This window comes from Geotrypetes seraphini, chromosome 4 (assembly GCF_902459505.1).
Source record: "Geotrypetes seraphini chromosome 4, aGeoSer1.1, whole genome shotgun sequence".
NCBI lineage: Eukaryota > Metazoa > Chordata > Amphibia > Gymnophiona > Dermophiidae > Geotrypetes > Geotrypetes seraphini.
This window is the reverse complement of record NC_047087.1, coordinates 119845341-119872047: the sequence shown is the minus strand read 5'-3', so window position 1 is coordinate 119872047 and position 26707 is coordinate 119845341. Positions and strand designations below refer to the sequence as shown.

Sequence of the window (26707 nt, the reverse complement as noted above, 5' to 3'; positions counted from 1 at the left end):
CCAAATACACAGTATCAAGTTTCAAGTTATATTAAGTTTTGTTATAAACGCAATATCAAATGCTTCAATGCGTATTACATTTTAAAATAGGGGGTAAAACAAAACATTTTTCTTTTTTATACAATTACATACAATTCTATACATTCTAACACATAACTAATACAGTAGGTAAGGGGGATGAACTATAATCTTTAGAAAAAGTAAGAAAATATTAGGGGGGACACATATGGTAGATAATAACAAGAGAAAAAAGAGCAAAAAGAAAGAGATATAATGGCAGAAATGATCTACGAAAAAAAAAGAAGATATGTTTACAGAGAGGTCTAATTAAGATCTAAGAAATTTAGTGATTTGTAAGTTATATTATCTATGTTTTCGAATGCAATATCAACCAATTCACCTGTATCTACCCCTTCAAAGAAATGTAGTAGATTGGTGAGGCAAGATTTCCCTTGACTCCATCCTTCCCCTCTCTTCCTCTCCTTTTAATTTGTGTTTTTTTTAAACGATGTAATTATTAACTTTCCTTTTTCCCATTACCCCAAGCTCACGTTTGTTCTTGCAATTTGTCCATTTAATGTTTACACTTCCCCTCCCCTCATAATAATTTAATTTTAACTTTTTATTTTTTATCTTTTTAACATTGTAAACCGGCCAGGTGTCCTTCGATGGTCGGTATATTAAAATTAATAAACTTGAACTAAACTTGAACTTTATGTATATGTATATTTTGTTCTTTATAATAGTCTCTACTGTTTTGCCTGGCACTGACATCAGACTCACCAGTCTATAATTTCCTGGATCACCTCGGGAACCCTTTTAAAAAAATGGCATCACATTAGCTACCCTCCAGTCTTCCGGTACTATGCTAGCTCTTAAAGATAAGTTACAATTTCCTAACAAAAGCTCTGCCAGTTCGTTTTTCAATTCTATCAGAACTCTGGAATGTACACCATCTAGTGACATGGATTGGCAACTGGGCTAGATGGTCTTACCCGGTAAGGCTATTATGTTCTTATGAACTGATCTAAGGTACAATGTGTGTAGCAAGCTAGTCCTGGTGCAGAATGCGTGTATAGTTAGTCACTCTATGTATTAAGGCTTGGGAGAAGAGCCAGGCTTTCACCTGCTTCCTGAAGTAGAGATAGTCTCGATTTAGATATATCCCCTTTTGAAGTAAATTCCTGAGCACGGGGGCTATTCTTGAGAAGACTTGCTGGCGTGTGTCACATCATACCAGTGGTGTAGTGAGGGTAAGAGGCGCCATCTGCCACATGTGCATGCCCCTTCCCCCTTATCTCTTTAATATTCGTGGCACAATCTTAACCTGCTGCTCGTGTAAGCGTTGGCTCTTCCTCTGATGTCACTTCCTAGGTACGAGGGAAGGGGCACGCATGGTAATAGGGTGAGCAGAGAGAAGGATGGGTTCCGGCACCCCCATCAAAACAGCGCCCAGAGTGGACTCCCACCCCCTTACTATGCCTTACTATGCATCATAAAATTATAAAAGGTACAAAGAAGGATGACCAAAATGTTTATAGGGATAGAATTTTTCCCATGTGAGGAAAAGCTAAAAAAAGTCAGGGTTCTTCAGCTTGGAAAACAGATGGTTGAGTGGGATAAGATAGAGATAATAATAACTTTATTCTTTTTTTTTTATACCGCCATAACCAAAAGTTCTAGGTAGTTTACACTAAAAAGAGCTGGACAATCAGCGAAATATAATAATACAGTAAAAAATACAAATATTTGTAAAATAGAATTTCAATAATAAAACTCTCATTAAGTAATAAACTTATCGAACAATGTGGTCTTAATTAATTTCCCAAAACAGCAATAGGATAACATAGTTTGCTGAATACATTTACCTAACCAAGATTGTTGCCTACCAGCTTGAAATGCTAGGGTCCTACCTAAGAAGGTCTTATATCTAAACCTATTAATTTTTGGATAAGCAAATAAGTAGAAGTTTCTAGTTTCTCTTGATGGTCTATGCAACACAAAGGGCTCCTTTTACAAAGCCGTGCTAGCGGTTTTAGCGCACGCACCAGATTAGCGCGCACTAACCGAAAATCTACCGCCTGCTCAAAAGGAGGCGGTAGTGGCTAGTGCGCGCGGCAATTTATCGCGCGCTATTCCGCTCGTTAAGGCCCTAGCGCGGCTTTGTAAAAGGAGCCAAAAATGATCTACAAAATCCTAAGTTGAGTGGAAACTGTAAAGCCAATAAGGTAATTGTTCATAAAAAGTTGGGTGAAGAAGTGGAGGGCTTTCTAAACAGTAGCAAAATTTGTTAATTCCAATTGTATGGAAGCAGTCTTATTCGGAAGTAGACGCCTCGCTTCTTGGAAAATTTGGTAAAAAATGCTTAGCATTTTAACTTGAAGATTTTGGAACTTTCCTCAAATTATAGCTAATTCACTGAAAGATCTATTTTATAGATATTTGAAGACACAATGCTTAGATTAAATATTTATCATTTCCCTGTAGAAAGAGGAGTAAGACCTCACATGAGGATAGAAGAGATGGAGAATTACATAAGAACAGCCATTCTGGGTCAGACCAATGGTCTATCTAGCACTGTATCCTGATTGCACAGTGGCCAATCCAGGTCACAAGCACCTGGCAAAAACCCAAATAGTAGCAACATTCCATGCTACCAATCCCAGGGCAAGCAGTGGTTTCCCCCATGTCTATCTCAATAACAAACAATGGATGTTTCCTCCAGGAACTTGTCCAAACCTTTTTTTAATACCAGCTCCATTAACCGCTGCTACCACATCCTCTATCAACATGTTCCAGAGTTTAACTATTCTCTGAGTGAAAAAGTTTTTCCTCCTATTGGTTGTAAAAGTATTTTGCAAATCACTTGTACCCATTCTACACATTAATCATATCTCCCCTCAATTGTCTCTTTTTCAAGCTGAAGAGCCCTAACCTCTTTAGTTTTTCTTCATACTAGAGGAGTTCCATCCCCTTTATCATCTTGGTCGCTCTTCTTTGAACCATTCTAGTTCTACTAATGTCTGTATCTTATCTGTACTTCAGGAGACAACTTAAGACTTACTTATTCTCAAAGTTCTTGGGTCCTTAGTTTCTACTCTCCCATCTATTGTGTATTCCTAGCTAATCTTGTGTAAACCGCATAGAACTTAAAGGCAATGTGGTCTACAAATGGATTTTTATGTTATATTAAGTTTTGTGAAATATGGCAACTAGAATTGAATGCAATACTCAAGGTGAGGTCACACCATGGAGCAATACAGAGGCATTATAACATTCTTAGTCTTATTTACCATCCTTTTTCTAATAATTCCTAGCATCTTGTCTGCTTTTATGACTGCCACCACATATTGCATGAAAGGTTTCAGCGGTTCATAGACAAAACCGCCAAAGACAAAGGCGCGCGCCGACAACTGAGCGCAAGACGGAAGCACGCGCCGAAGAAAAAGAGTGTTTTTAGGGGCTCCGACAGGGGGTTTTGTTGGGGAACCCCCCCCCAGTTTATTTAATACAGATTGCGGCGGCGTTGTGGGGGGCTTGGGGGGTTGTAACCTCCCTCATTATATTGGAAACTTAACTTTTCCCTGTTTTTTAGGGAAAAAGTGAAGTTTTCAGTAAAATGTGTGGGGGGGGTTACACCCCACACACACCCCCAACATGGCAGCGCGATCCCTATTAAGTAGAGGGGGGGTTCCCCCCAAGCCTCCCACAATGCCCCCACAACGCGGCGCGATCTGTATAAAGGAAAGTGGGGGGGTTCCCACCACACCCTCATCGGAGCCCTTTAAAACAGTCATTTTCTTTGGCGCACGCCTCCACGCTGCGCTCAGTTGTCTGCGCGCGCCTTTGTCTTGGTGCGCTTTTGACCTGACACCGGTTTCAGCATATTGTCTACAATGGCACCCAGATCTTTTTCTTGGGCCCTGACCCCTAATGTGATCCCTAGCATCTGGTAACTATGATTTTGGTTATTCTTCCCAATGTGCATCACTTGTCCACATTTAAATTTCATCTGCCATTTGTATGCCTAGTCCTCAATTTCCCAAGGTCTGCTTGCATTTTTCACAGTCAACATGCGTTTTAACAACTTTGTCAACAGATTGCTTAGACTTGACTGTTCTTTTAGAAACTTCTAGAGAGATGGTGGTATGTGGGCAATACTGTTGGTATCTCTCTCTGGTTTTGCCCAGGATAAGGACTTTGTCATATGCTTTTATATCGAATGACAGCCTGAAAAATTCATAGGGGATATGTCCATAATAGTTCCCGTTTTTTGGGGGTTTTTTGTTTTGTTTTTTTTGTGAAACCTAGAATGCAGCAGGAGTACTGTCTGAGGTATCTTATCTTGGTTTCTCCTTGTAATGAACTTACTTCCCCATTTCTTTTTTGTTGTTCTTGGTTATATGTATTGACCTGGATATTTAATTTGTGATTTGGGCTAATTTCTATATTAAAGTGATCTTGATAAATATGTTAAATTCTTACATACTACAAAGAGAGGCAAGGATCTGCAACTGCCAGAAGACTGGAAACGAGAGCTGATCATGAACACGGAAATGTGTCAAAGTGTTTAAGGTGGATATTCAAAGTGATTTAACGGACCAGAAATGGCTCCTGACTGGTTAAATTGCTTGTATGGGGCTATCCATTGATATTCAACAGCACTTAACTGGTTGGTGCTGTTGAATATCACCACTGAATGCTAAACTCAAAGCCAGCTATTTTGTGGTCAGTCCAGGGATGAAGTAGGTACTTATGCGGTCACTTAATCACCTAAGCTAAGCAGTTTAATCACACCACACAAATTTCAGTCCTATTTTTAAAATACAGAATTCCTGGGATAGAAATTCAATACAAAAAGGGACAAAAATTGATACTTAAAAAGGTGATAGTCAATGAAGAACTCCTTAACGCACTCTGCATAGGCAGCAGAATGCTTTTTTGTTTGGGGGGCTCAAAAGCTCCGCCCCAGACCTGCCCAAGCTCCACCCCAGACTCCACCTCATAATAAGAGTACTGTACTTGTAAATGCCATTTCTTCCATTCATTTTTCATATACTGTACACACAATATAATCTTATTAACAATACACAATGGTAACCACAAAATTAAACTACACAAAGCACAGTCATTTTCCCTTCCCCACCCCTGCACAGCATTTCTTCCTCTCTCCTCCACCCCCATATACAACATGTCCCTGTCTTTCACTGTCCACCATCTCTCTCTCATTCACTCCCTTGCTGTAAAAGTAGTAGAGAGAGAAGGGGAGGGAGGGATCCAGGGTGCCTTTCTCCAACTCCCTTTACTGCCACATCTAACATTTCTCCCTCTCTTATCCCCCAAACTGTGTGCAACATTTTTTGCCCCTGCCCACCAGCCCCATGCCCAACATTTCTCCTTCTATCACCCCTCTCCAGCACCATGTCACATCTTTTCCTCTATTCCCTCCACTACCATCCATGTCCAACATTCCTCCCTCTTGCATCCCTTTCCATCTGCCCCACTGTTCCCTCTCCACCACAACCAACATTTCTCTCTCTCAACCTCACTCCTCTCCAACCACCATGTCCAACAATTCTCTTCCTCCCAACAATTCTCTTCTTTCTTCCTTTCCCCATGTACACCATCTCTTTTTCTCTCACACCCATGTTCAACAATTCTCACTTTCTATTCCCTCCCCTACCTCAGCATCTTTTTCCCTCCCTCCCTCCCTCCATCTCAAGGTCATGCCCCCTCTCTCCCTTCTGTGTCTCAACACATTCCCTTCTCTCCATTCTGTGCCTCAAGTTCATGCCCCTCCCTCCTTTGTAATAAGTTCACACTCCATTCCTTGTTTCAATGCACCCTTCCCCTCCCTTCTGTCCCAATGCACCCCTCTCCCTCTATCCCTCCATTTTGTGACCCAACACATGTCTCTCCCTCCCTTGTCCCAAGTTCATGCCCTTCCCAAGGGTGTGTACCTCTGTTCTGGCCAGGTCTAAGACATCCAAGTAGGCCTCCTCCTCCTTCCTTCCACTGCACTTCTTTCTTCACAGCGCTGCAGCAGAGTATGGACAGAGGTCCTGGTGTGCTGGCTGTGTGGCCTGCTACCAAAAGGTGTGTGGCCACCCAGCTTAGAGGAAACATTGCTTTATTCCTTTTCACTTTCTATCTAATCAAATTTATATCTCCTTCTCCCTCCCCCAAGTCCTATATTGCTTCCTCATTACCTTCTACCCCTCCCCAAAATCTGGCGGCACCAGGCAGCACTCTGGTGGAAGCTGCATCTTTCTGCCAGCCAGCTTACCTGCAATCTTGCACCGGCGATCTTGCAGGCTGCCGTATTAGCTTAAGGTAAGAGCGGGGAAGCTGGGGGAACATGCAGGCTTTTCTGACTGACCCTCCCCCCTCAAGCAGGAGCGTCAGCGAACCGCCAGCAAGAGGCAGCACTGCCACTCCTGCTTTAGAAAGGCACAGGGGGAAGGGTCGGTCATCGAATCGGGAGGCTGATTTTTTAAAAAATTGAATCGATTCGAATTGTAAATCGGGCAGCACTACTGGGCGGAAGAACCGATTCTTAGCGCCGCCCTGCTGCCGACATCTTCTATCCACTGCCCGCCCCGCCCCCTCTGACAACTTCCTGTTTCCGCTGGGGTGGGTAGTGGAGAAAAATTGTTTCCTCTGCCCGGCAACATTTGCAAGCAATGTAAAGTAGACGCGCGCATGTGTGTGTGAGAGAGAGGAGTAGGCGGTTTACACTAAAAAGAGCTGTACAATCAGCGAAATACAATAATACAGTAAAAAATACAAATATTTGTAAAATAGAATTTCAATAATAAAACTCACTAAGTAATAAACTTATCGAACAAAGTGATCTTAATTAATTTCCAAAAACTGCAATACGATAACATAGCTTGCTGAATACATTTACCTAACAAGATTGTTGCCTACCATCTTGAAATGCTAGGGTCCTATCTAAGAAGGTCTTATATCTACACCCATTAATTTTTGGATAAGCAAATAAGTAGAAGTTTCTAGTTTTTCTTGATGGTCTGTGCAACACAAAATGAGGAAAAAGGTAAGCTGGAGACAATCCCGATATCAGCTTAAAGCAGATACAGGAAAATTTGAATAATACTCTTGCCTCCAAAGGCAGTCAATGAAGTAAACGATAATATGGACTAATATGGTCGTTCTTTTTTAAACCAAAAATCAATCGAACAGCTGTATTCTGAATTATCCTGGATCCTATTTTTATGCAACATTCCTTATGTGGTTAAGTGCCCAGCATTGAATATCGGGGAATAATGCTGGCAGCTGAATATCAAACCCTTAATTGATTTTTTAAAATACAGCAATTTCTAAAAAATAGCACAGCATAGACACTTTTCACCCTCGCAGAGGCTGCATCAGGGGGGCACTGTTGGAAAAAAAATGGTGGTATCAAATTAATAACTCACTGAACATAAAATTAAAAAAATAATATGCAGGAATGGGGCAGTTCTATAAAGGATACTAAAAATGAGGTATCCCAAAACCTAGGTGCTAAGCTAGTATTCTAGAACAGCAAATTTAATCGCCATTACATATACTGCCTCTATGGCAGGTGTAAGTGATCACATTTAAATACTGAATAAAGCTAATGCTTAAATAGAACGCCCATGACCTATTCATGTGAATGCCTTCTTTGTAGTTACATGCTAGAATACTATATAACTTATTTTCATAAGAACACTAGCTGATGCCCCGGTGTTGCACGGGTATTTAATTATAGCAATAACACTGTAAATGGATTCAAATAAAGATACTTTATAGTGGTGAATGAAATTATTTTTTTACAGCTTTATAAAAAGTACAATATTCAAATTATAATGTGAAATATTTGACAAAATGAATACAATACAACTAACACAAAACTTGATTATAAACAACATTTTTAGTTTCACCTCCAGGAGCAAGAACATATAAATTCTTGGGTGAAGAGACCCCCAGAACATATCACCCCAGTTAGTGAGGGATCTGCATACCAAGTTTCGTTCAAATCGGTCAAGCCGTTTTAGATTTACTGTGAGAATGGCAGCTGTTTAATTTTTTCCATTGACATGAATGGGTGAAATCTGATGTTCTGTTTGTAGCTCCGCCCACGTGTGCAGGTGGGCCGCGAGACCCCCAGAACATATCACCCCAGGTAGTTGGAATTACTGTGAGAATGGCAGCTTTTTACATTTTTTCCATTGACATGAATGGGTGAAATCTGATTTTCTGTTTGTAGCTCCGCCCACGTGTGCAGGTGGGCCGCGAGACCCCCAGAACATATCACCCCAGGTAGTGAGGGATCTGCATACCAAGTTTCGGTCAAATCGGTCAAGCAGTTTTTGAAGTACTGTGAGAATGGCAGCTCTTTACATTTTTTCCATTGACATGAATGGGTGAAATCTGATTTTCTGTTTGTAGCTCCGCCCACGTGTGCAGATGGGCCGCGAGACCCCCAGAACATATCACCCCAGGTAGTGAGGGATCTGCATATCAAGTTTCGTTCAAATCAGTCCCACAGCTTTTTACATTTTTACCATTGACTTGAATGGGTGAAATCAGATTTTCTGTTTGTAGCTCCGCCCACGTGTGCAGGTGGGCCGCGAGACCCCCAGAACATATCACCCCAGGTAGTGAGGGATCTGCATACCAAGTTTCGTTCAAATCGGTCCCACAGCTTTTTACATTTTTTCCATTGACGTGAATGGGTGAAATCTGATTTTCTGTTTGTAGCTCCGCCCATGTGTGCAGGTGGGCCGCGAGACCCCCAGAACATATCACCCCAGGTAGTGAGGGATCTGCATACCAATTTGCGTTCAAATCGGTCCCACAGCTTTTTACATTTTTTCCATTGACATGAATGGGTGAAATATGATTTTCTGTTTGTAGCTCCGCCCACGTGTGCAGGTGGGTCGCGAGACCCCCAGAACATATCACCCCAGGTAGTGAGGGATCTGCATACCAAGTTTCGTTCAAATCGGTCCCACAGCTTTTTACATTTTTTCCATTGACTTGAATGGGTGAAATCAGATTTTCTGTTTGTAGCTCCGCCCACGTGTGCAGGTGGGCCGCGAGACCCCCAGAACATATCACCCCAGGTAGTGAGGGATCTGCATACCAAGTTTCGTTCAAATCGGGCAAGCCGTTTTTGCGTTGGCAGCTTTTTACATTTTTTCCATTGACATGAATGGGTGAAATATGATTTTCTGTTTGTAGCTCCGCCCACGTATGCAGGTGGGCCGCGAGACCCCCAGAACATATCATCCCAGGTAGTGAGGGATCTGCATACCAAGTTTCGTTCAAATCGGTCAAGCCGTTTTTGCTTGATCGCGGCACATACACACATACACACATACATACCTCCGATTTTATATATATAGATAAGAATAGCCTTACTGGGTCAGACCAATGGTCCATAAAGCCCAGTAGCCCTTTCTCACGGTGGCCAATCCAGGTCACTAGTACCTGGCCAAAACCCATGGTGTAGCAATATTCCATGCTACCAATACAGGACAAGCAGTGGCTTCCTCCATGTCTTTCTCAATAACAGACTATGGACTTTTCCTCCAGGAACTTGTCCAAACCTTTCTTAAAACCAGCTACACTATCCGCTCTTACTACATCTTCTGGCAACACATTCCAGAGCTTAACTATTCTTTGAGTGCAAAAGAATTTTCTCCTATTGGTTTTAAGAGTATTTCCCTATAACTTCATCAAGTGTCCCCTAGTCTTTGTCATTTTTGACGGAGTGAAAAATCGATCTACTTTTACCTACTCCACTCAGGATTTTGTAGACTTCAATCATATCTCCTCACAGCCGTCTCTTTTCCAAGCTGAAGAGCCGTAACTGTTTTAGTCTTTCCTCATATGAGAGGTGTTCCATCCCCTTTACCATCTTGGTCGCTCTTCTTTGAACCTTTTCTAGTACCAATATATCTTTCTTGAGATAAGGAGACCAGAATTGAACGCAATACTCCAAATGAGGTTGCACCATGGAGCAATACAGGGGCATTATGACATTCTTAGTCTTGTTAACCATCCTTTTTTTAATAATTCCCAGCATCCTGTTTGCTTTTTTGGCCACCGCCACACATTGGGCAGAAGGTTTCATCGTATTGTCTACAACAATACCCACATCCTTTACTTGGGCGCTAACCCCCCCGCCCCCCCCCCCCAAGGTGGACCCTAGCATCCAGTGGCTTTGCTTCAGGTTATTCTTCCCAATGTGCATCAGTTTGCATTTGTCCACATTAAATTTCATTTGCCACTTGGACTCCCAGTCTTCCAATTTCCTAAGGTCCTCTTGCAATTTTTCACAATCAGCTTGCGTTTTAACAACTTTGAACAGTTTAGTGTCATCTGCAAATTTAATCACCTCATTCGTCGTTCCAATTTCCAGATCATTAATAAATAAGGTAAATAGCACCGGTCCCAGTAAAGACCCCTGCGGCACTCCATTGTTTACTCTCTTCCATTGAGAAAAATGACCATTTAACCCTACCTTCTGGGTGTCTCAAAATGCCCAAGTGGATGTTCATGTGCTTGAAATATCAAATCCCAATTTTTCAAATGCAGGAAAGGGACGTCCAACACTGCAGTTTTTCCTGATGGTGACCTATCAAAAGCGCACAGGACATTGGTGCGTTGACAATCCCACCCCGACATTTGCATGTAGGAAAACTGCATGCTGCCCTATTTCCTTCCCGTTTGCGCTCTGAGGGGGGGGGTTGGAGAGGAACCCCCAATACACTCCCACTCTCGTTGAGGGTGTGTGTGTGTGGGAACCCCCCAATACAAGTACCGGTCTCCTCGCCTGAACTCCAAGCTTACAATTTTCCAATCTGAGGGGGTAGGGAGCCCCCCACTACAATGAGGGGGATGCCGAAGTGCACTATTGCTGCAAATACCTCTCCACTCTACTTACAATTTCAGCCACAAACAAAGGAAATAGGGCAACACGCATTTGTCCTGCGCGCAAATGTCGGGGCGGAATTGTACCATCAAGATAGCATGGAGGCTTGTGGGTGGGACTAGGAAAGATCCAGAATCAAGATGTTCAACAGCAGTTACTGAATGGGAATGATGACCTAAGTTAGACCAGTTTCAGTCATGTGCAGGGTACAGTGGCGTAGAAGAGGGGGGGGGGCAGTCCGCCCCGGTTGCTGTCTTGCTGAAGGCGCAGTCTTCTTCTCTGCCCTCCTTCCCCCGTAGCATTCCTGGCACGAGCACCCCCCCACCCCCAGCCTGCTGTCACATCAGCGTCGGCTCTTCCTCTGCCATTACTTCCTGGACCCATGCCTAGGAAGTGACGTCAGAGGAAGAGCAGACGCCGGTGAGACAGCAGTTCGGAGGTTGCTGCTAGCACCAATGTTACAGAGGTACGGGGGAAGGGAAGCAGTGCCGCTCGGTAGGGGGGGGCGAGGAATAAGTGTGCGGAGGTGGACGGGCGGAGAGGGGCACCACCGCCCCGGGCAGCTCTCTCCCTTGCTAAGCCACTGAAAAAGGTGCTCTGATTGAGTAGCTCACCACTTGAAGGATTGAAGTATGACCTACATAAGAATATAAGAATTGCCCTAATGGGACAGACTGAAGGTCCATCAAGCCCAGGATCCTGTTTCCAACAATAGCCAACCCAGATCCCAAGTACCTAGGTAGATCCCTAGTAATAAAACAGATTTTATGCTGCTTATCCTATGGATAAGCAGTGGATTTCCCCAAGCCATCTGGGTAATGGCCTATGGACCTGACTGACTTGGACGTCTTTTTGAAAATGCCCTTCTTCAGTGACACCTCTTTAATCTTCCAGTGGTTGCTATTTCCCTTCCCTCTTCCCTGAAAGGAAAACCAGGCTTTATGACAGCTTCAGAGATTAAAGGCATTCTTAGCAAAGCAGAAAGCAAGGCTGAGTAGCCTAGGTTAGTGCAATCAATTTTAAACCAAGGGATGCAAGTTCAATTCCCACAAACTCTTGTACAGTATTTTTTTTTTTACTGTGAATCCTCCAGAAACAGAAAAATACCTACTGTTCCTAAATATATAAGCCACCTGCAAGCCTGAAGACTATTGTGGTGTACATTCAGGTATAATATGTATTTTTCTGTTCCTGGAGGGCTCACAATAAAACCAAAAATAAGAGTTAAAGTGGGATTTAAACCTGGGTCCTTTGGTTTAAAGTACACTACACTAACTATTAGACTGCCCCATAGGGTGTCTTTTCTGTTGATTGACTTCATTTTTGGCAGCACTTTCGGCAGATTTAATATACAGGCAATTGTTGTTATCTTCATTTTTTGCGGTACACTTTATACCTTATTTACCATGGACCCCTGATGAAGGTATTTGTCCGAAACACGGACCGTGTTGGGTCCCTTGGTTGGTAATAAGGTTTTTATATTACTGCATTTTATTTTGGGATAATAAATTTTTGCCTGCATCGTGTACATTGTCTGCAGTTTTTGTTTGTTCTCCTGCTTCGCTGTTTATTCTGCAGATCTGGTTGGATTTCTCTTTGTTGTTCTCGATTGGCCATTCTTCTAAGACATCCCTGTCCCTGCTTTTTTGCCATTCATATGTTGGATGTTCCAGTTTGTAACATGGCTGTTCATACTGGGCATTCTCAGCACATGGATGTCCATCCTTTTGGAAAATGCATATGAGATGGCACACATCTCTGTCCTGATTTGGATGTTCTTTCAAAAATGCCTTTCAAAGGTGCCAAGTTATAGAATAGCACCAAAGTGCATTTATAAAGGCACCTAACTGCTGTGTCACCCTCATTTTGGCACTTCTGTTGCATGCTAAAATGAGATGGCATACTTTATAGTAATATATATATATGCTTATTAACCCCCTATTACTATAAAGTATGCCAAAAGAAAAGCGCAAATTAGGCATCTCATTTTAGCATGCAACAGAAGTGCCAAAATGAGGGTGACACAGCAGTTAGGTGCCTTTATAAATGCACTTTGGTGCTATTCTATAACTTGGCACCTTTGAAAGGCATTTTTGAAAGAACATCCAAATCAGGACAGAGATGTGTGCCATCTCAAATGCATTTTCCAAAAGGATGGACATCCATGTGCTGAGAATGCCCAGTATGAACAGCCATGTTACAAACTGGAACATCCAACATATGAATGGCAAAAAAGCAGGGACAGGGATGTCTTAGAAGAATGGCCAATCGAGATATATTATATATATATATATATATATATATATATATAATTTTTCTAAACATAATAATTGTCATCTACAAATTGCTGTAATTTTATCAATAAATATTTTAACTTTTATACCTTTCTGCGTTGGCAATATATTAAAATCGTATAAATAATTTTTAAAAAATGGAAAAAAAAAGATTTTGGAAGGGATACTATATGCAATACAAGGGATCTTCAAAAGGTTTCCACATGTTTATTTTTTTTAAACACTATTTATTAACACCCCCCCCCCCCTTTAACTAAACCAAAGTGCAGTTTCTTATGAATTCTTTGAGCGTTGGAGCTGTTAGCTCTGTGGCCAGCACTAAAAACCACGCTACGGTTTAGTAAAAGGGGGGGAGGAATAAATATCTCAAAAGCAAATTACATCACTTTTCCACATAATCACCCTGTTTTGCAATACATTTTTCCCAGCATCCTACTAACACGCCTTCTTACCACTTCTCTTCCTCCAAACATTTCCAGCGAAAATATGAAAGTGCGGAAATATTTTGAAGAACCCTCGTATTAATGATTTCCACATGGCTTAAGAATAAGCAGTTTTACACATGTGGTCTTCAGAAATACTTTCTGTACATTTTGCTTCTCCTTCTAGGCCCAACTAGCCCTGTACCCGTCAGGGCAACGATCAATAGCACAGTAGAGCTGCCCTGTAATCACAACACTGGTCATGAGGAACCCCTGGCAAACTTTCGTGTATATTGGCAGAGGAACAATACAGTGGTGTTCACCCTGAATGATGGGAAGAGAGAATTGGATGGAATCAACGATACGTACAAGGAACGTGCGAACTTGCTCAGAAACTTCTCCTTGTCTCTATCTGCAGTCAAGGTGTCTGATGAAGGAACCTATGACTGTTATGTTAGTAAACGAGAAGACGTTCGCCAGTCATATCAATCCCCACTACATCTGGCTGTGACATTGATGGTTGCAGGTGAGTCAGGATGGGAGAGTGGATGAGGAGCACTGAGATATTATGGGACCTCAGAACTAGTGATGCTATATTAATTAAATGAAACACAGGGTAGAAAAAAAAATAATCCCTAAACATTCCTTTGAACATAAATATAATACAATTCTAACCCTGTTCTGGTTTTTGTTGGTGACAGAAAGTCTGTTTTGTAATGGAAGCAGATGTGAAATACTAGTTTGTGCCCAGACCTGTACAAATCAGAAGAAATCCTGGAATCCAAGTTCAACTCATAGCAGTTTTTCTGGCTAGATTATAGGTCACACAAATTTGGGCGCGTATCACAGATCCGCACAAACTAATTTGCTAATTGGGCATTAACAATCAATTATTAATTTATTTATATACTGCCTTTCAAGGTTATCTAGGCAGCTTATAGTCAGGTACTCAAGCATTTTCCCTCTCTGTCTTGGTGGGCTCACAGTCTCAGGGTGCTGAAGCTGTAGCTCTGACCACTAGGCCACTCCTTCCTCCATAATTGGTGTTAACTGACACTGAGGCCGGCTTTTATCAAGCTGTGCTAGAGGTTTTTAGCTCATAGAATTCCTACGATGGTCGGAGCACTCACCTCGCCAGCTTGCAATAAAAACCGCTAGCGCAGCTTGCTTGATAAAAGAGGGAATTAATTAAGAGCTATGCACTGATCTGTCCTCTGGAGAAATCAAAAAAACAGCGAAGGCAACCTCTAGTTTCTACAGTGTTTCATTCCCATAAAGACTCGACATGCACGTGTTTCAGCCTAAACGACCTGCATCAGGAGTCTTAACAGAAGTCTAGAACTTATTTTGCAGCCCTCTATTGTCTTGAAGTCTGGACATGCTCAATATGATGTTGCACTAATGAGTTCATAACATGCATTGTTGTCTTCTCAGTGAAACTAATGAGACCAAAACACATATGTGTTGAGTCTTTATGGGAATGAATAAAACACTGCATAACCCAGAGGTTGCCTTCTCTGTTTTGTTTTGTTTTTAGTTCTCCGGCGTGAGAAGGTATTTTCTCCTGTGTTTGTCACTTCTGACCTGTCCTCCACCTTATTCTGTAACATATGCACCTAGATTTCATAGAATGCCACTGCAAAGGGGAGGGTGGTTATGGGAGGGCCTAACTTTCCCCTCTTCCTTTATGACTTGAAGCAAGTCAATTTGCTCACTTGTGTTTCAGTTTTTCCAGTTGAGAAATAATGTTATTAATATTATGTTGTCCTTTCATTCATTGTTTGTTATGCTGATGAAATGGTAAATTAAAAGGCATGTTGGAAACAGTTCTAATATATCGCTGCGCTGGCCTTAAATATAGATAGCCAGTCATTCCAGAGAAATGTGGGCTCATTGAAACAAGACCATGAGGTATAATTTTTTATTTTTAAGCCATATCAGAGTAGTTCGTGAATATTCATTGATAGGGTGACCACCTGGTTCAGGTGTGGTCAGGGCCTTCAGGGGTTTCAGAAAATCCCCAGCCCAAGATCCCTGCTTTTTTGAGGGGATTTACTTTTTGTTTGATGCAGTTTGACTGGTTTAGAAAGCTGCCTACTCAACAAATCAAACGGTATCTAGCATAAAGTAAACAAAAATTAAAAAGCAGGGTTGTAGAGCAAATCCCCTGAAAGTCCTCATTGCACGCCACTGGTCACAAGGAACAGGTGAGACAGTCCAGGTATAACCACTCATAGTTTATTTTTAAAAATTCATATTAATAAACTCTCTGAATACTGCATAAGAAGAAACCCTAAGACTAGCTCACCAGCTCCTTGAGTTCAATGGTACCGCTGCACATGAGGAACTATCCTCTTTAAAAGCTATCAGAAACATAACACTCAGTCAAAACTGAAATAAAAGATTCTTTTTCCCCGGGCCTGATCCAATAACATTAAATCGGATACTTCTAATTGCAGCTCCATTCAGCCAACCTGACATTTTAAAAGAAAGGGCAACAAAAGGGACCACAGTGAATCTCACTTGCCTGTCCTATGGAGGTTACCCAAAACCGATCGTCGTCTGGTACAACGTAACTGGGAATGCTACTCTCCAACCAAGCTTCGTTTCAACTAGTTTCATTCAAGACCCCGAGACACAGACGTACAACCTGAGCAGCCTCCTGGTGACAGAGATCACAGTACCATTCAATGTTGTCTGTTCAGTGCAAAGTGCCTATTTCCCAGAGAAGAACTCCACCATCAGTCAGCTTGGTAAAGTATTTTCTTTTGGAAACCCTATGGACTTAAGGTTTGTGAGCATGCTAAAATCATTTAGCAAAATCATTTAGCAAAAAGATCCCCTCCACACACACACACAATAATAATTTGAATAAACTCCAAATAAATGCTAAACTGTAATTTTAGTGCTTATAAAACAGAGATGTACAGTAAATAGAACCAAAGGTGTCAAATATCACATCTCATATTTTTAAATCATTGTACAAGTTTTTTATGTGTGTAAAATAGTGTCCAAGGTGAAAATCTCAAAAATTATAGAGCTCAAAAAATCAAATAAAATAAAAAAAATCAGAAAAAGAAGGGCAGCATATTAATTTGTAGCCTAGGAACACGATGGCAAAAACTTCAGTAGCTTTCTGGATCATTCTGAATAATAAGTTACAGATTACTTTCTAATAATAGACTTGCAATTTCTGGAATGAATGTCTTTCAGTCCTGGTGATTTGTTGCTCTTGTCAGTTTGTTTTCCAGTATTACATCTCCTAAATTTACAGTGATGTACTTTTCTTGCTCTGAATCTTCACTGTCAAATGTTTCCAGTGTTAGTGTGACTCCAGCAACCTTCTCAGACTGAGGCAAAGAAATCCTTTAGTTGTTTTTGCTATTTAAACTAAACTAAACTAAACCTTAGGTTTGTATACCGCACCTATTTGAGCACACCTTGTACCTTCTGGTCATCCAGTGGTTCAAGTAACTTCCTCATGGGATTTTTTGCTTCAGATGTACTTTAAAAAGAGTTTGTGATATAAGTTCTTACCTCTACAGCAAACATTGCTGTTCCTCCAGGAGAGGGTTTAGAAGCACTTTACTAGGGAGTGGGTAAAAGACAATGGGAAAAAGATAATAGAATTGGAGGCCTAGATAAGAATTGGGAGGTGGGCTGGGTAAATATGACGAGGATAGAAACAGGGAGTGAGTATTAGAGAGTGAAAGAGGGAAAGAAGAAAAGGATCTGGGTGTCATCGTAGACAATACAATGAAATCTTCCGCTCAATGTGTGGCGGTGGCCAAAAAAGCAAATAGGATGCTAGGAATTATTAAAAAAGGGATGGTTAACATAAGAACTGCCATCTCCAGATCAGACCTATGGTCCATCGAGTCCGGTGATCCGCACACACGGAGGCCCAGTCAGGTGTACACGTGGTGTAATTTTAGTCACCCATATCCCTCTATGCCTTTCATAAGGAGAACGGTGGATTCTGCAATAACCTCCTCTGGGAGAGCATTCCAGGTGTCCACCACTCGTTGTGTGAAGCAGAACTTCCTAATATTTGTCTTGGATTTGTCCCCCCCTTAGCTTCAGTCCATGTCCTCTTGTCCGTGTCAGGTTGGACATGGTAAATAATTTTTTTTCCTGCTCTATTTTGTCGATTCCTTTCAATATTTTGAAAGTCTCAATCATATCCCCTCGCAGTCTCCTCTTCTCAAGGGAGAACAGTCCCAGTTTCTTAAGTCGTTCCTCGTATTCCAAGTTCTCCATACCATTTATTAGCTTCGTTGTTCGTCTCTGCACCCTCTCCAGCAGTTTTATATCCTTCTTTAGGTTGGGAGACCAATGTTGGACACAGTATTCCAAGTGTGGTCTGACCATTGCCCTATAAAGCGGCATTATAACTCTCTCCGATCTACTCGCGATTCCTTTCTTTATCATGCCTAACATTCTATTTGCTTTCTTTGTCGCCGCCGCATATTGTGCTAACGGATTCAGGGTCCTATCTATCAGTACAGCCAGGTCCTTTTCTTGTTCGCTCTTACCCAGAGTTGCACCTGACATTCTATACTCATATTCCTTGTTCTTACTGCCTAAATGCATTACTTTGCACTTTTCCACATTAAACTTCATCTGCCATTTCTCCGCCCATTTCTCTAACTGACACAAGTCACTCTGGAGTACCTTGCTATCCTTCTGCGATCTGATTGCCCGGCATAGCTTTGTGTCATCAGCAAACTTGATGATCCCACTGGATGTTCCTTCTTTTAGGTCATTTATGAAAATATTAAATAAGATGGGCCCAAGTACCGAGCCCTGGGGCACACCACTAGTCACTTTCTCCCAGTCTGAGAACTTCCCATTTATGCCCACTCTCTGCTTTCTGTTCTCCAGCCATTTGCCTATCCATCTTAGTATATCTCTCTCTATTCCATGGCTTTGTAGTTTCCTGAGAAGTCTTTCATGTGGAACCTTGCCGAACACTTTTTGGAAATCCAAGTATATTATGTCCACTGGTTCTCCATTATCAATTTGTTTGTTCACGGTTTCAAAAAATTGAAGTAAATTCGTCAAACATGATTTCCCTTTCCTGAAGCCGTGTTGATTGGCTCCTATCAGGTCGTGTGTATCCAAGTGCCGGACTATGCTATCTTTAATCAGTGCTTCAACCATCTTTCCAGGGACAGATGTAAGACTCACAGGTCTGTAGTAGAGAATTGCGCAGGGACAGAAATCCCACCCGTCCCCACCCGTCCCTGCCAAAGTTCCACCCGTCCCCACCCGTCCCCATGAGGAATCCCACCCGTCCCCACCTGTCCCCACGAGGAATCCCCTCCGTCCCCACCCGTCCCCGCAAGGAATCCCCTCCGTCCCCGCAAGGAATCCCCTCCGTCCCCACCCGTCCCTATAAACTACAGAAATAGTTATTTCATTTAATTATGCTACTGAATTAAAGGCTAAGCAAAAAGACTTTATTAATTTGGAAATATTAATTGGGAAGAATACATACTTTGTAAATGGGTTGGTTGGTCGGAGAAAGCGCCACAAAGGTAAGGGGACCTGGCCGGCTGTGCACCCCCCCTATGGCTGCACCCGGGGCAGACCACCCTCCCCACCCCCCTTGGTACGCCACTGCCGATCGCAGCACACAGTCGATGGAACGGAAGTCTTCCTGATGTCAGCGCTAACGTCGGAGGGAGGGAGAGCTTTTCTTAAGCCCTCCCTCTGATGTCAGCGCTGACATTGTGGAAGACTTCCGTTCCGATCGGCTATGTGCTGCGGCAGGGCAGGTAGGGAGAAGAAGAGCCTCGCATCCAACCCCGCAGGAACCCCGTGACCCTAGGAGACGTCCCAACGGGATCTCCGCGACCCGAAGGGGGAACCCGCGGGATCCCTGCGGATCCCGCGGGATTCCCGTCGTTCCCATTCCCGTGCAACTCTCTAGTCTGTAGTTGCCCAGTTCTCCTCTTGATCCTTTTTTGAAAATTGGTGTAACGTTTGCTGTCTTCCAATTGTCCAGTATCTGACCAGTTCAAATTGACAGGTTGGCAAGTTTTTGCAATAGCTCTCCGATTTCAACCTTCAGTTCTTTTAAGACTCTCGGGTGAATTCCATCAGATCAAGGGGATTTGTCACCTTTAAGTTTGTCAATCTGGTAGTATATCTGGTCCAAGTCCACTTTTACTGTGGTGAGGCTGTCCTCTATTACTCCTTTGAACACTTTCACTACTTCTGGTATTGTTGCGGTGTCCTCCTTCGTAAAGACAGATGCAAAGAAGGAATTTAGTTTGTCTGCAATTTGTTTGTCTTCCTTGATGTACCCTTTTCTTCCCTGGTCATCCAACGGTCCCACCGCCTCTTTTGCGGGATTTTTTCCTTTTATGTATGTAAAGAAGGGCTTGAAGTTTTTGTCCTCTTGCGCTATTAACAAGACTAAGAATGTTATATTGCCCCTGTATCGCTCCATGGTGCAACCTCATCTGCAGTATTGCGTTCAATTCTGGTCTCCTTATCTCAAGAAAGATTATAATGGCACTAGAAAAGGTTCAAAGAAGAGCAACCAAGATGCTAAAGGGGATGGAACTCCTCTCTTATGAGGAAAGACTAAAATGGTTAGGGCTGTTCAGCTTGGAAAAGAGACGGCTGAGGGGAGATATGATTGAAGTCTACAAAATCTTGAGAGGAGTAGAATGGTTACAAGTGGATCGATTGTTCACTCCGTCAAAAATTACAAAGACTAGGGGACACTCGATGAAGTTACAAGGAAATACTTTTAAAACCAATAGGAGGAAATTCGTTTGCACTCAAAGAATAGTTAAGCTCTGGAATGCGTTGCCAGAGGATATGGTAAGAGCGGATAGCGTAGCTGGTTTTAAGAAAGGTTTGGACAAGTTCCTGGAGGAAAAGTCCATAGTCTGTTATTGAGAAAGACACGGGGGAAGCCACTGCTTGCCCTGGATCGGTAGCATGGACTATTACTACACCTAGGGTTTTGGCCAGATATTAGTGACCTGGATTGGCCACCGTGAGAACGGGCTACTGGGCTTGATGGACCATTGGTCTGACCCAGTAAGGCTATTCTTATGTTCTTAATCGGTGGCAAAAGAGATAAATAGAAGAAAAGGGAAAGTCAATGTAATGATACAGATGTAGGAGAGGAAGAAAAGAAGACAAGAAGAGACAGAAGAAATGGAAAACAGACCCTAGAAAAAAGATCAACATAAAGAAAGTTGATAAGAGACTGGAAGTAACCCACTTAAAAAGATGCCCATACAATTAAGGTAAATAAAACCACTTTATTTCATTCTAGCAACTGGGATATGTCTGCTTTAGGTATACGCATCTCTGTCTGTGCATTTTGCTAAATACGATAGATCACACTTGTCCAAGTTCAGTCCTCGATGGCCGTGAAGAGGTTAGATCTTTAGGATTTAGAACATCACGAAGACTGAAACCATGATCTTCCATCAAAGAAATTCCTGTTGCATTCGGGAAGATCTTCAGGATCTCTCATTTCATCATTATATCTTTCAGGTGGCCTCCTCTTTTTTCACATACTATGTAGATCCATTTTCTTTGCTCAATGTTCAACTTTCTGTCTTTTCAAACTTTACTTTTAGCTTTGGTAATTACTAGCTTTATTACTGCAACTCTCTTCTCATCGGACTTCCAAACAAAGCTAGAGAGGCTTTAACTAGTTTAAAACTCTGCTATTCATCTTCTTTAAGATTGTAGGACATTTGGCTATATTACTGCCTCTTTAAAAAAAGAACACTGGCTCCTTTTTAATTACAGAATATCTTACAAAATTGTAGTGCTGTCTCACCAGATTTAGTTCACTAGTTCTCCAACACTTTTAGAAAATCATCTCACACTTTATACTATCTTCAGAAGTCTTTGCTCTTCCCAGAAAATTTTATTATCCATCACATCCTTTCACCATGTTCATCTTGATAGAATTTGAAATGCATGTTGTAGTGTCATGGCACCATCCCTATGGAATTCATTACTCCTAGATTTACATCTAGAGACATTTCTTAGGAAATTTAAAGCCTTGATTAAAGCCTTTTACTTCTCCTCAGCTTTCCAGTCTGCTTTGCTGGATTGACTACTCTCCTCTACCTTACTGATTGAAACGACCAGTCCCAATTTGTATTAGCCTCGTTCTGCTGTCCTGCTGTCACATACACACACAAACGCACATGCCAATATGCCAAGGGATGTATCTCTTTTATTCAGAGTACTGTAACATATATATATATATATATATATATACAGCATTTCACATGGGTCAGTTTTCTCAGCATATGACTGTAGGAAAGACCATACTTTGTAACAGGATACATAAAAGCAACTAGAAAAAAAGTAGCAAACATAAGGGGGGGGGGAAATAGTGGGAAGTTTCCATTATAGCATATAATACTGTCTTGTCTAAGGTCTAGCAATGTTTTTGTAACAAATGTTTCTTATCAAAACACGTCAACTACAGAACAAAATGGGGACACAGAGCTCAGAACACAAAAAGAAAAGACCTTGTGGGTTCTTGGCAAAATGATGTTTCAGCAGTTCCTTTTTACACAAGCAGGAATAGAAAAACTTACAAAGAATATATGTGCCCCTTCACTGATATTTAGTTTTTCTGATTGTCTTGGCTCTTCTGCTCCAAAGGATGAGGCCTGTTTTACCTACCCATGGCTTCCCTCTACTGTATATTTTGTGGTAAGAGCGGATAGCGTAGCTGTTTTTCAGAAGGGTTTGGATAATTTCCTGGAGGAAAAGTCCATAGTCTGTTATTGGGAAAGACATGGGGCAAGCACCTGGGTTTCGGCCAGGTACTAGTGACCTGGATTGGCCACCATGAGAATGGGCTACTTGGCTTGATGGATCTTTTGGTCTGACCCAGTAAGGCTGTTCTTGTGTTCTTTTATTGTCTGTGTTTTTAATTGACCCCTTCTCTTATTCGGTTGTTTTATTATTGAATTACTTATAAACCATTTAGAAATTTTTGTCACACATCTTTATTAAAGAGAATGTTGCCAGCTACATTAATACAACAAATGGTCAGAAGATAACCAACTGACCATGACAGGGAAACAAACCAACCGTTTTAAACCACATTTTCAAGTAAAGTCTCCCCCCCCCCATCTCAACCCACCTTTCTGTCCCATGTAGGAATGACACAAAGAAAACACACACATGCAGTCTTAGAGTCGGGAGGAGGCGCTGCCAGGGGCTAGCTCCGAGTCCCTTTTTATTATGCTTCTAAGCTAATGACATCATAGTATGCAGTCTTAGAGTCGGGAGGAGGCGCTGCCAGGGGCTAGCTCCGAGTCCCTTTTTATTATGCTTCTAAGCTGATGACATCATAGTAACTCCCTCATTTACACATCTCATGATTGGTGGGTACAAAGGTACATGCTTTTACATTGGTGGATACAAAGGAAGATACATGCTTATACATCGTGATCACCCTCCCTTTACCTCGTGCTTTTACCTTGTGATCATCCTCCAACTCAGCACTTAGACAAGGGCCTGATTAATATGTAGACAGCACCTGAGTCTTTGCACATCCTCAATGCCTGTCAGCTGATGTCCTTTCCAAATAAGGACTGCTTGATTAAGATAAAGGTTAATATGTGACAGGGGTCTTGTGACAAGAAAGGAGGGGGGAATGCCTCAGCATTCTGTCACAAAGTACTAACACTTTCCTTCCTTAATGAGGGGAGAGGGAATGGGAATAATTCATAATTCTTTCACAGGGGCTCATAATTCTTTCACAGGGGCGGTGAAATCAGTGTGCCGATCTCGCCCTGTTTCAGAATGGCGTCCTTACAGTCCCACATCCAAAATATTATTTTATTTATTGGGATTTATTAACTGTCTTTTATGAAGAGATTCACTCAAGGTAGTGTACAGCAGGTACAGTTTAACACAAAACTTACAATTTTGTTAACAGCATAACAACAGTAAAAATGAGCAAACATAAATGCAACAAAGGATGAGGTAAACTAGAAAACAACAATTTGAAACCCAATAACAGGACTACCATGAAACAGTATCAAAAATGTACACAATTAACAGCACTGTATTAAAATATCAGACATATAATACAATGGCAGCATAATTTTTATGAAACATCTAATAGGCATGCCTATGAATATTCAGATAATATAGATATGTCAGGCTGGTATTTTTTGATTTTATGCTGAATATGATGTATATTTTGTTGTTGTTGTTGTTGTTGTTGTTTTGTAAGATGTCTGAAATGTTTGTGAAGTACTATTATGTGTGTGTTGCTGTACTTCACCTTGTAAAAGGCGGATTATAAGTAAACAAACCATAAACCATATGATGCTGCTTTTCTACAATACAACTTACCATATAGCCTAGGGGCTAAGTACAGATATATAGAAAGGGACAAGTCGGGTGGTTCCAGTTATGTAGTAAGGGGGTGTTATCTTCACAGGGTCACCTCCCGTGTACCTCTTGAATCCGATTAACAAAAATATTTGGAATGGACAGGAGTGAGTATGCAAGATGCACCAGCACCATTCCCTCCCATAATAAAATAGGAATATATGTATACTGAAAGCCTTCCTATCAGTATAAGTATTCGATAAAGGAAATAAAAAACAACAAAACTAAATGACAGATTATCACCCAGGTGATGGTTAGCAAGGCTGAACATATTCCAAACTCATGTATAGCTCAGACTAAAAAAGAACACTAACTGTGAAGAGCAGATATAGCCCTTGCAAGTCTAAACATCCATATAGGGCTAAGAAGATAAGGAACCTACTGTGAAGGGAGTAGAGCAGGCATAATCTGCAGGGCATGCCATGAAGAGAAGGCCACCATTCTTTGGCTCTGGATTTCTTTTCTTTTTTTTTTCCATGAAATTTTATAGAAAATTTTTTCAGAATACATAAAAGAAAGAACAAATCAAAATCAGTATCCCATCAATACAATAATTCCAGAAATTTTCAATACAAAATAAAGAGGTCAAATATGAATAAAGAAAGAATTTCTCTTAATTTATGTTACAACTGAGCATAACAGGTGGAAAGATCATAAAAGGGGGGAGGAGAGAAGAAAAAAGAGGAGAGGCTATTAAAAGGTAGGTAGGAAGGGAAGGTCCTATATCAAAAGAGAGATAAGAAGGAGGTCCCCCAGAAGCCAAGGAGAGAAGAAATGAAAGGAAGAAAGTGGAAAAATAAGTAGGCAGTACTATGTAGAATCAGATACACTCTAGAGCGAATCTAAATAATCTTTATAAATGGCCCATTTTGTGTTAACTTTGGTGTTTAGAGGCTTAGTGGCAGAGATCAACATCTCACGTTTATGCTGTAACAGTACAAATTGGAGCCAAAAGTGTACATTAATTGAGTCAAATGATTTCCAATTGGATAGTAAGTCTCAGAGCAATGATGAGAAGTGTATCAAATAGAGCGTGTTGTGATGTAGGGATATAAATAGTAGTAGCCTCTGATTTCATTACTGTTACACTAGGAATAATTCGGACTGCAAGTTAAAGATTAGCTGGATAATACAGTAGACCAAAGATCAGTCCAAAAATTTTTCAAACAGGGACATTCAACAATCATATGTACTAAAGTACCTGGAAACAATTTGCAATTCCAACATTGGTTGGAAGGAAGAAGGCCTGCAACATGTAATATTTGAGGTGTCCAATTTGTTTTTTGATATAAGAGAAACATGGATTTAATCGAGTTGGCTGAAGGGATGGTTCTAATGGTTTTGGACCATAAGGCTGACCATTGTCTATCTTGTATTTGGCAGCCTAAATCAAGTTCCCATGCTTTTTGTAAAAAAATATTAGTATCAAATCAGGAGTTAATGAATATCTTATAAATTTGTGAAGCTATATGACCTGAGGCCGAAAGTTAACAAATAAAGGAACCAAAGTAGGAACTCCTGTGACACTTGTATGTAAAACGTTTGATTTTTTGATTACGCTGGTAAATTGGAGCCATTGATAAAATGCTGAGGCTGGAAGGACAAAGCTATCTTGTAGTTCCGCAAGGTTAGGAGCTGTAGAGATGGGGTACATACATTTATCAAGAAGTCTGGATTTCATTCAGTTTCCATAAAGCTACACAGATCTTCCACTTTAGTGAAGGAATAATTTGTATATCCCCCCCAAAAATCAGCATATCAAATGTGGCATTTTGATATACTGATTTCTGTGGCAATGCAACAAATTTTAAGGAACTGGAAGACTTTTATGCATAATAATGTTGAGGTTGATATTCAACGCAATTTAATCAGTGAGATATGTTTCCTGCCTAGTTAAATCACCTGGTCATTTTCAGCAGCACATATTTATTTACGACCTTTTCTTGAAGACATGCACCCAAAGTGGTTTGCAATACATTGAATAGTAATCAGGTACTTTTAAGTATTTTCACTATCTGTCTTGGCAGGCTCATAGTCTAACTGTGGTACCTGGGGCAACAGAGTGCTACAGTAAGTGACTTGCCCAGAGTCAAGAAGGAGCAGGCTGGGATCAAAGTTGCAACCTCAGGATGCTGAGGCTGCAGCTCTAACCATTAGACCACACCTCCATGTCACTTAACTGGCTGAAAATAACCGGTTAGTGCTGACCTGAAAACCGGCTATTTTGGGAGGGTGTTCTAGGGGCTGAGTCTGTACTTGGACAGATTAGTGTTGATATTCGGAACTTAACTGGCCAGGGTAACTGTATAAATAGAACTGCATAAATGTCAGTCCTATCTTTCTGCAGTAATTCACAGCTGGTTAAGTGTTGAATATTGTACTTAACTGGTTATGTGTTAGCCAGCTCCGCAAACCCGGAAATTTCAGTGTCGGTGCCCAGACATTCCCTGGCATTGAATTTCTGGGTTTAGCACCAGTGGCAGTCAGCAAAATACTGATCACTGCCACCTGAATATCATCCCCATTATTTTGTGGTGGAATACTGTTCAATTTTGTTATTGATTCAAATCATAGGTACTAGTAAACTACATCATATAGAATATATTAAAATGATATGGCCGAGTTTTTATATTGATATGAGGGGGTGCTGAAAGGTTCTC

General features: G+C 41.3%; 1 protein-coding gene across 1 annotated transcript in view; it reads left to right on the top strand.

The window, feature by feature from the left end:
* The window catches only part of CD80 (CD80 molecule), a 51312-nt gene that overhangs the window by 1488 nt on the left and 23117 nt on the right, over positions 1–26707 (top strand). Inside the window, exons 3-4 of the mRNA XM_033942571.1 lie at positions 13828–14166; positions 16100–16393. Coding sequence (XP_033798462.1) covers positions 13828–14166; positions 16100–16393 — 633 coding nt within the window. The remainder of the gene's footprint in view (positions 1–13827; positions 14167–16099; positions 16394–26707) is intronic.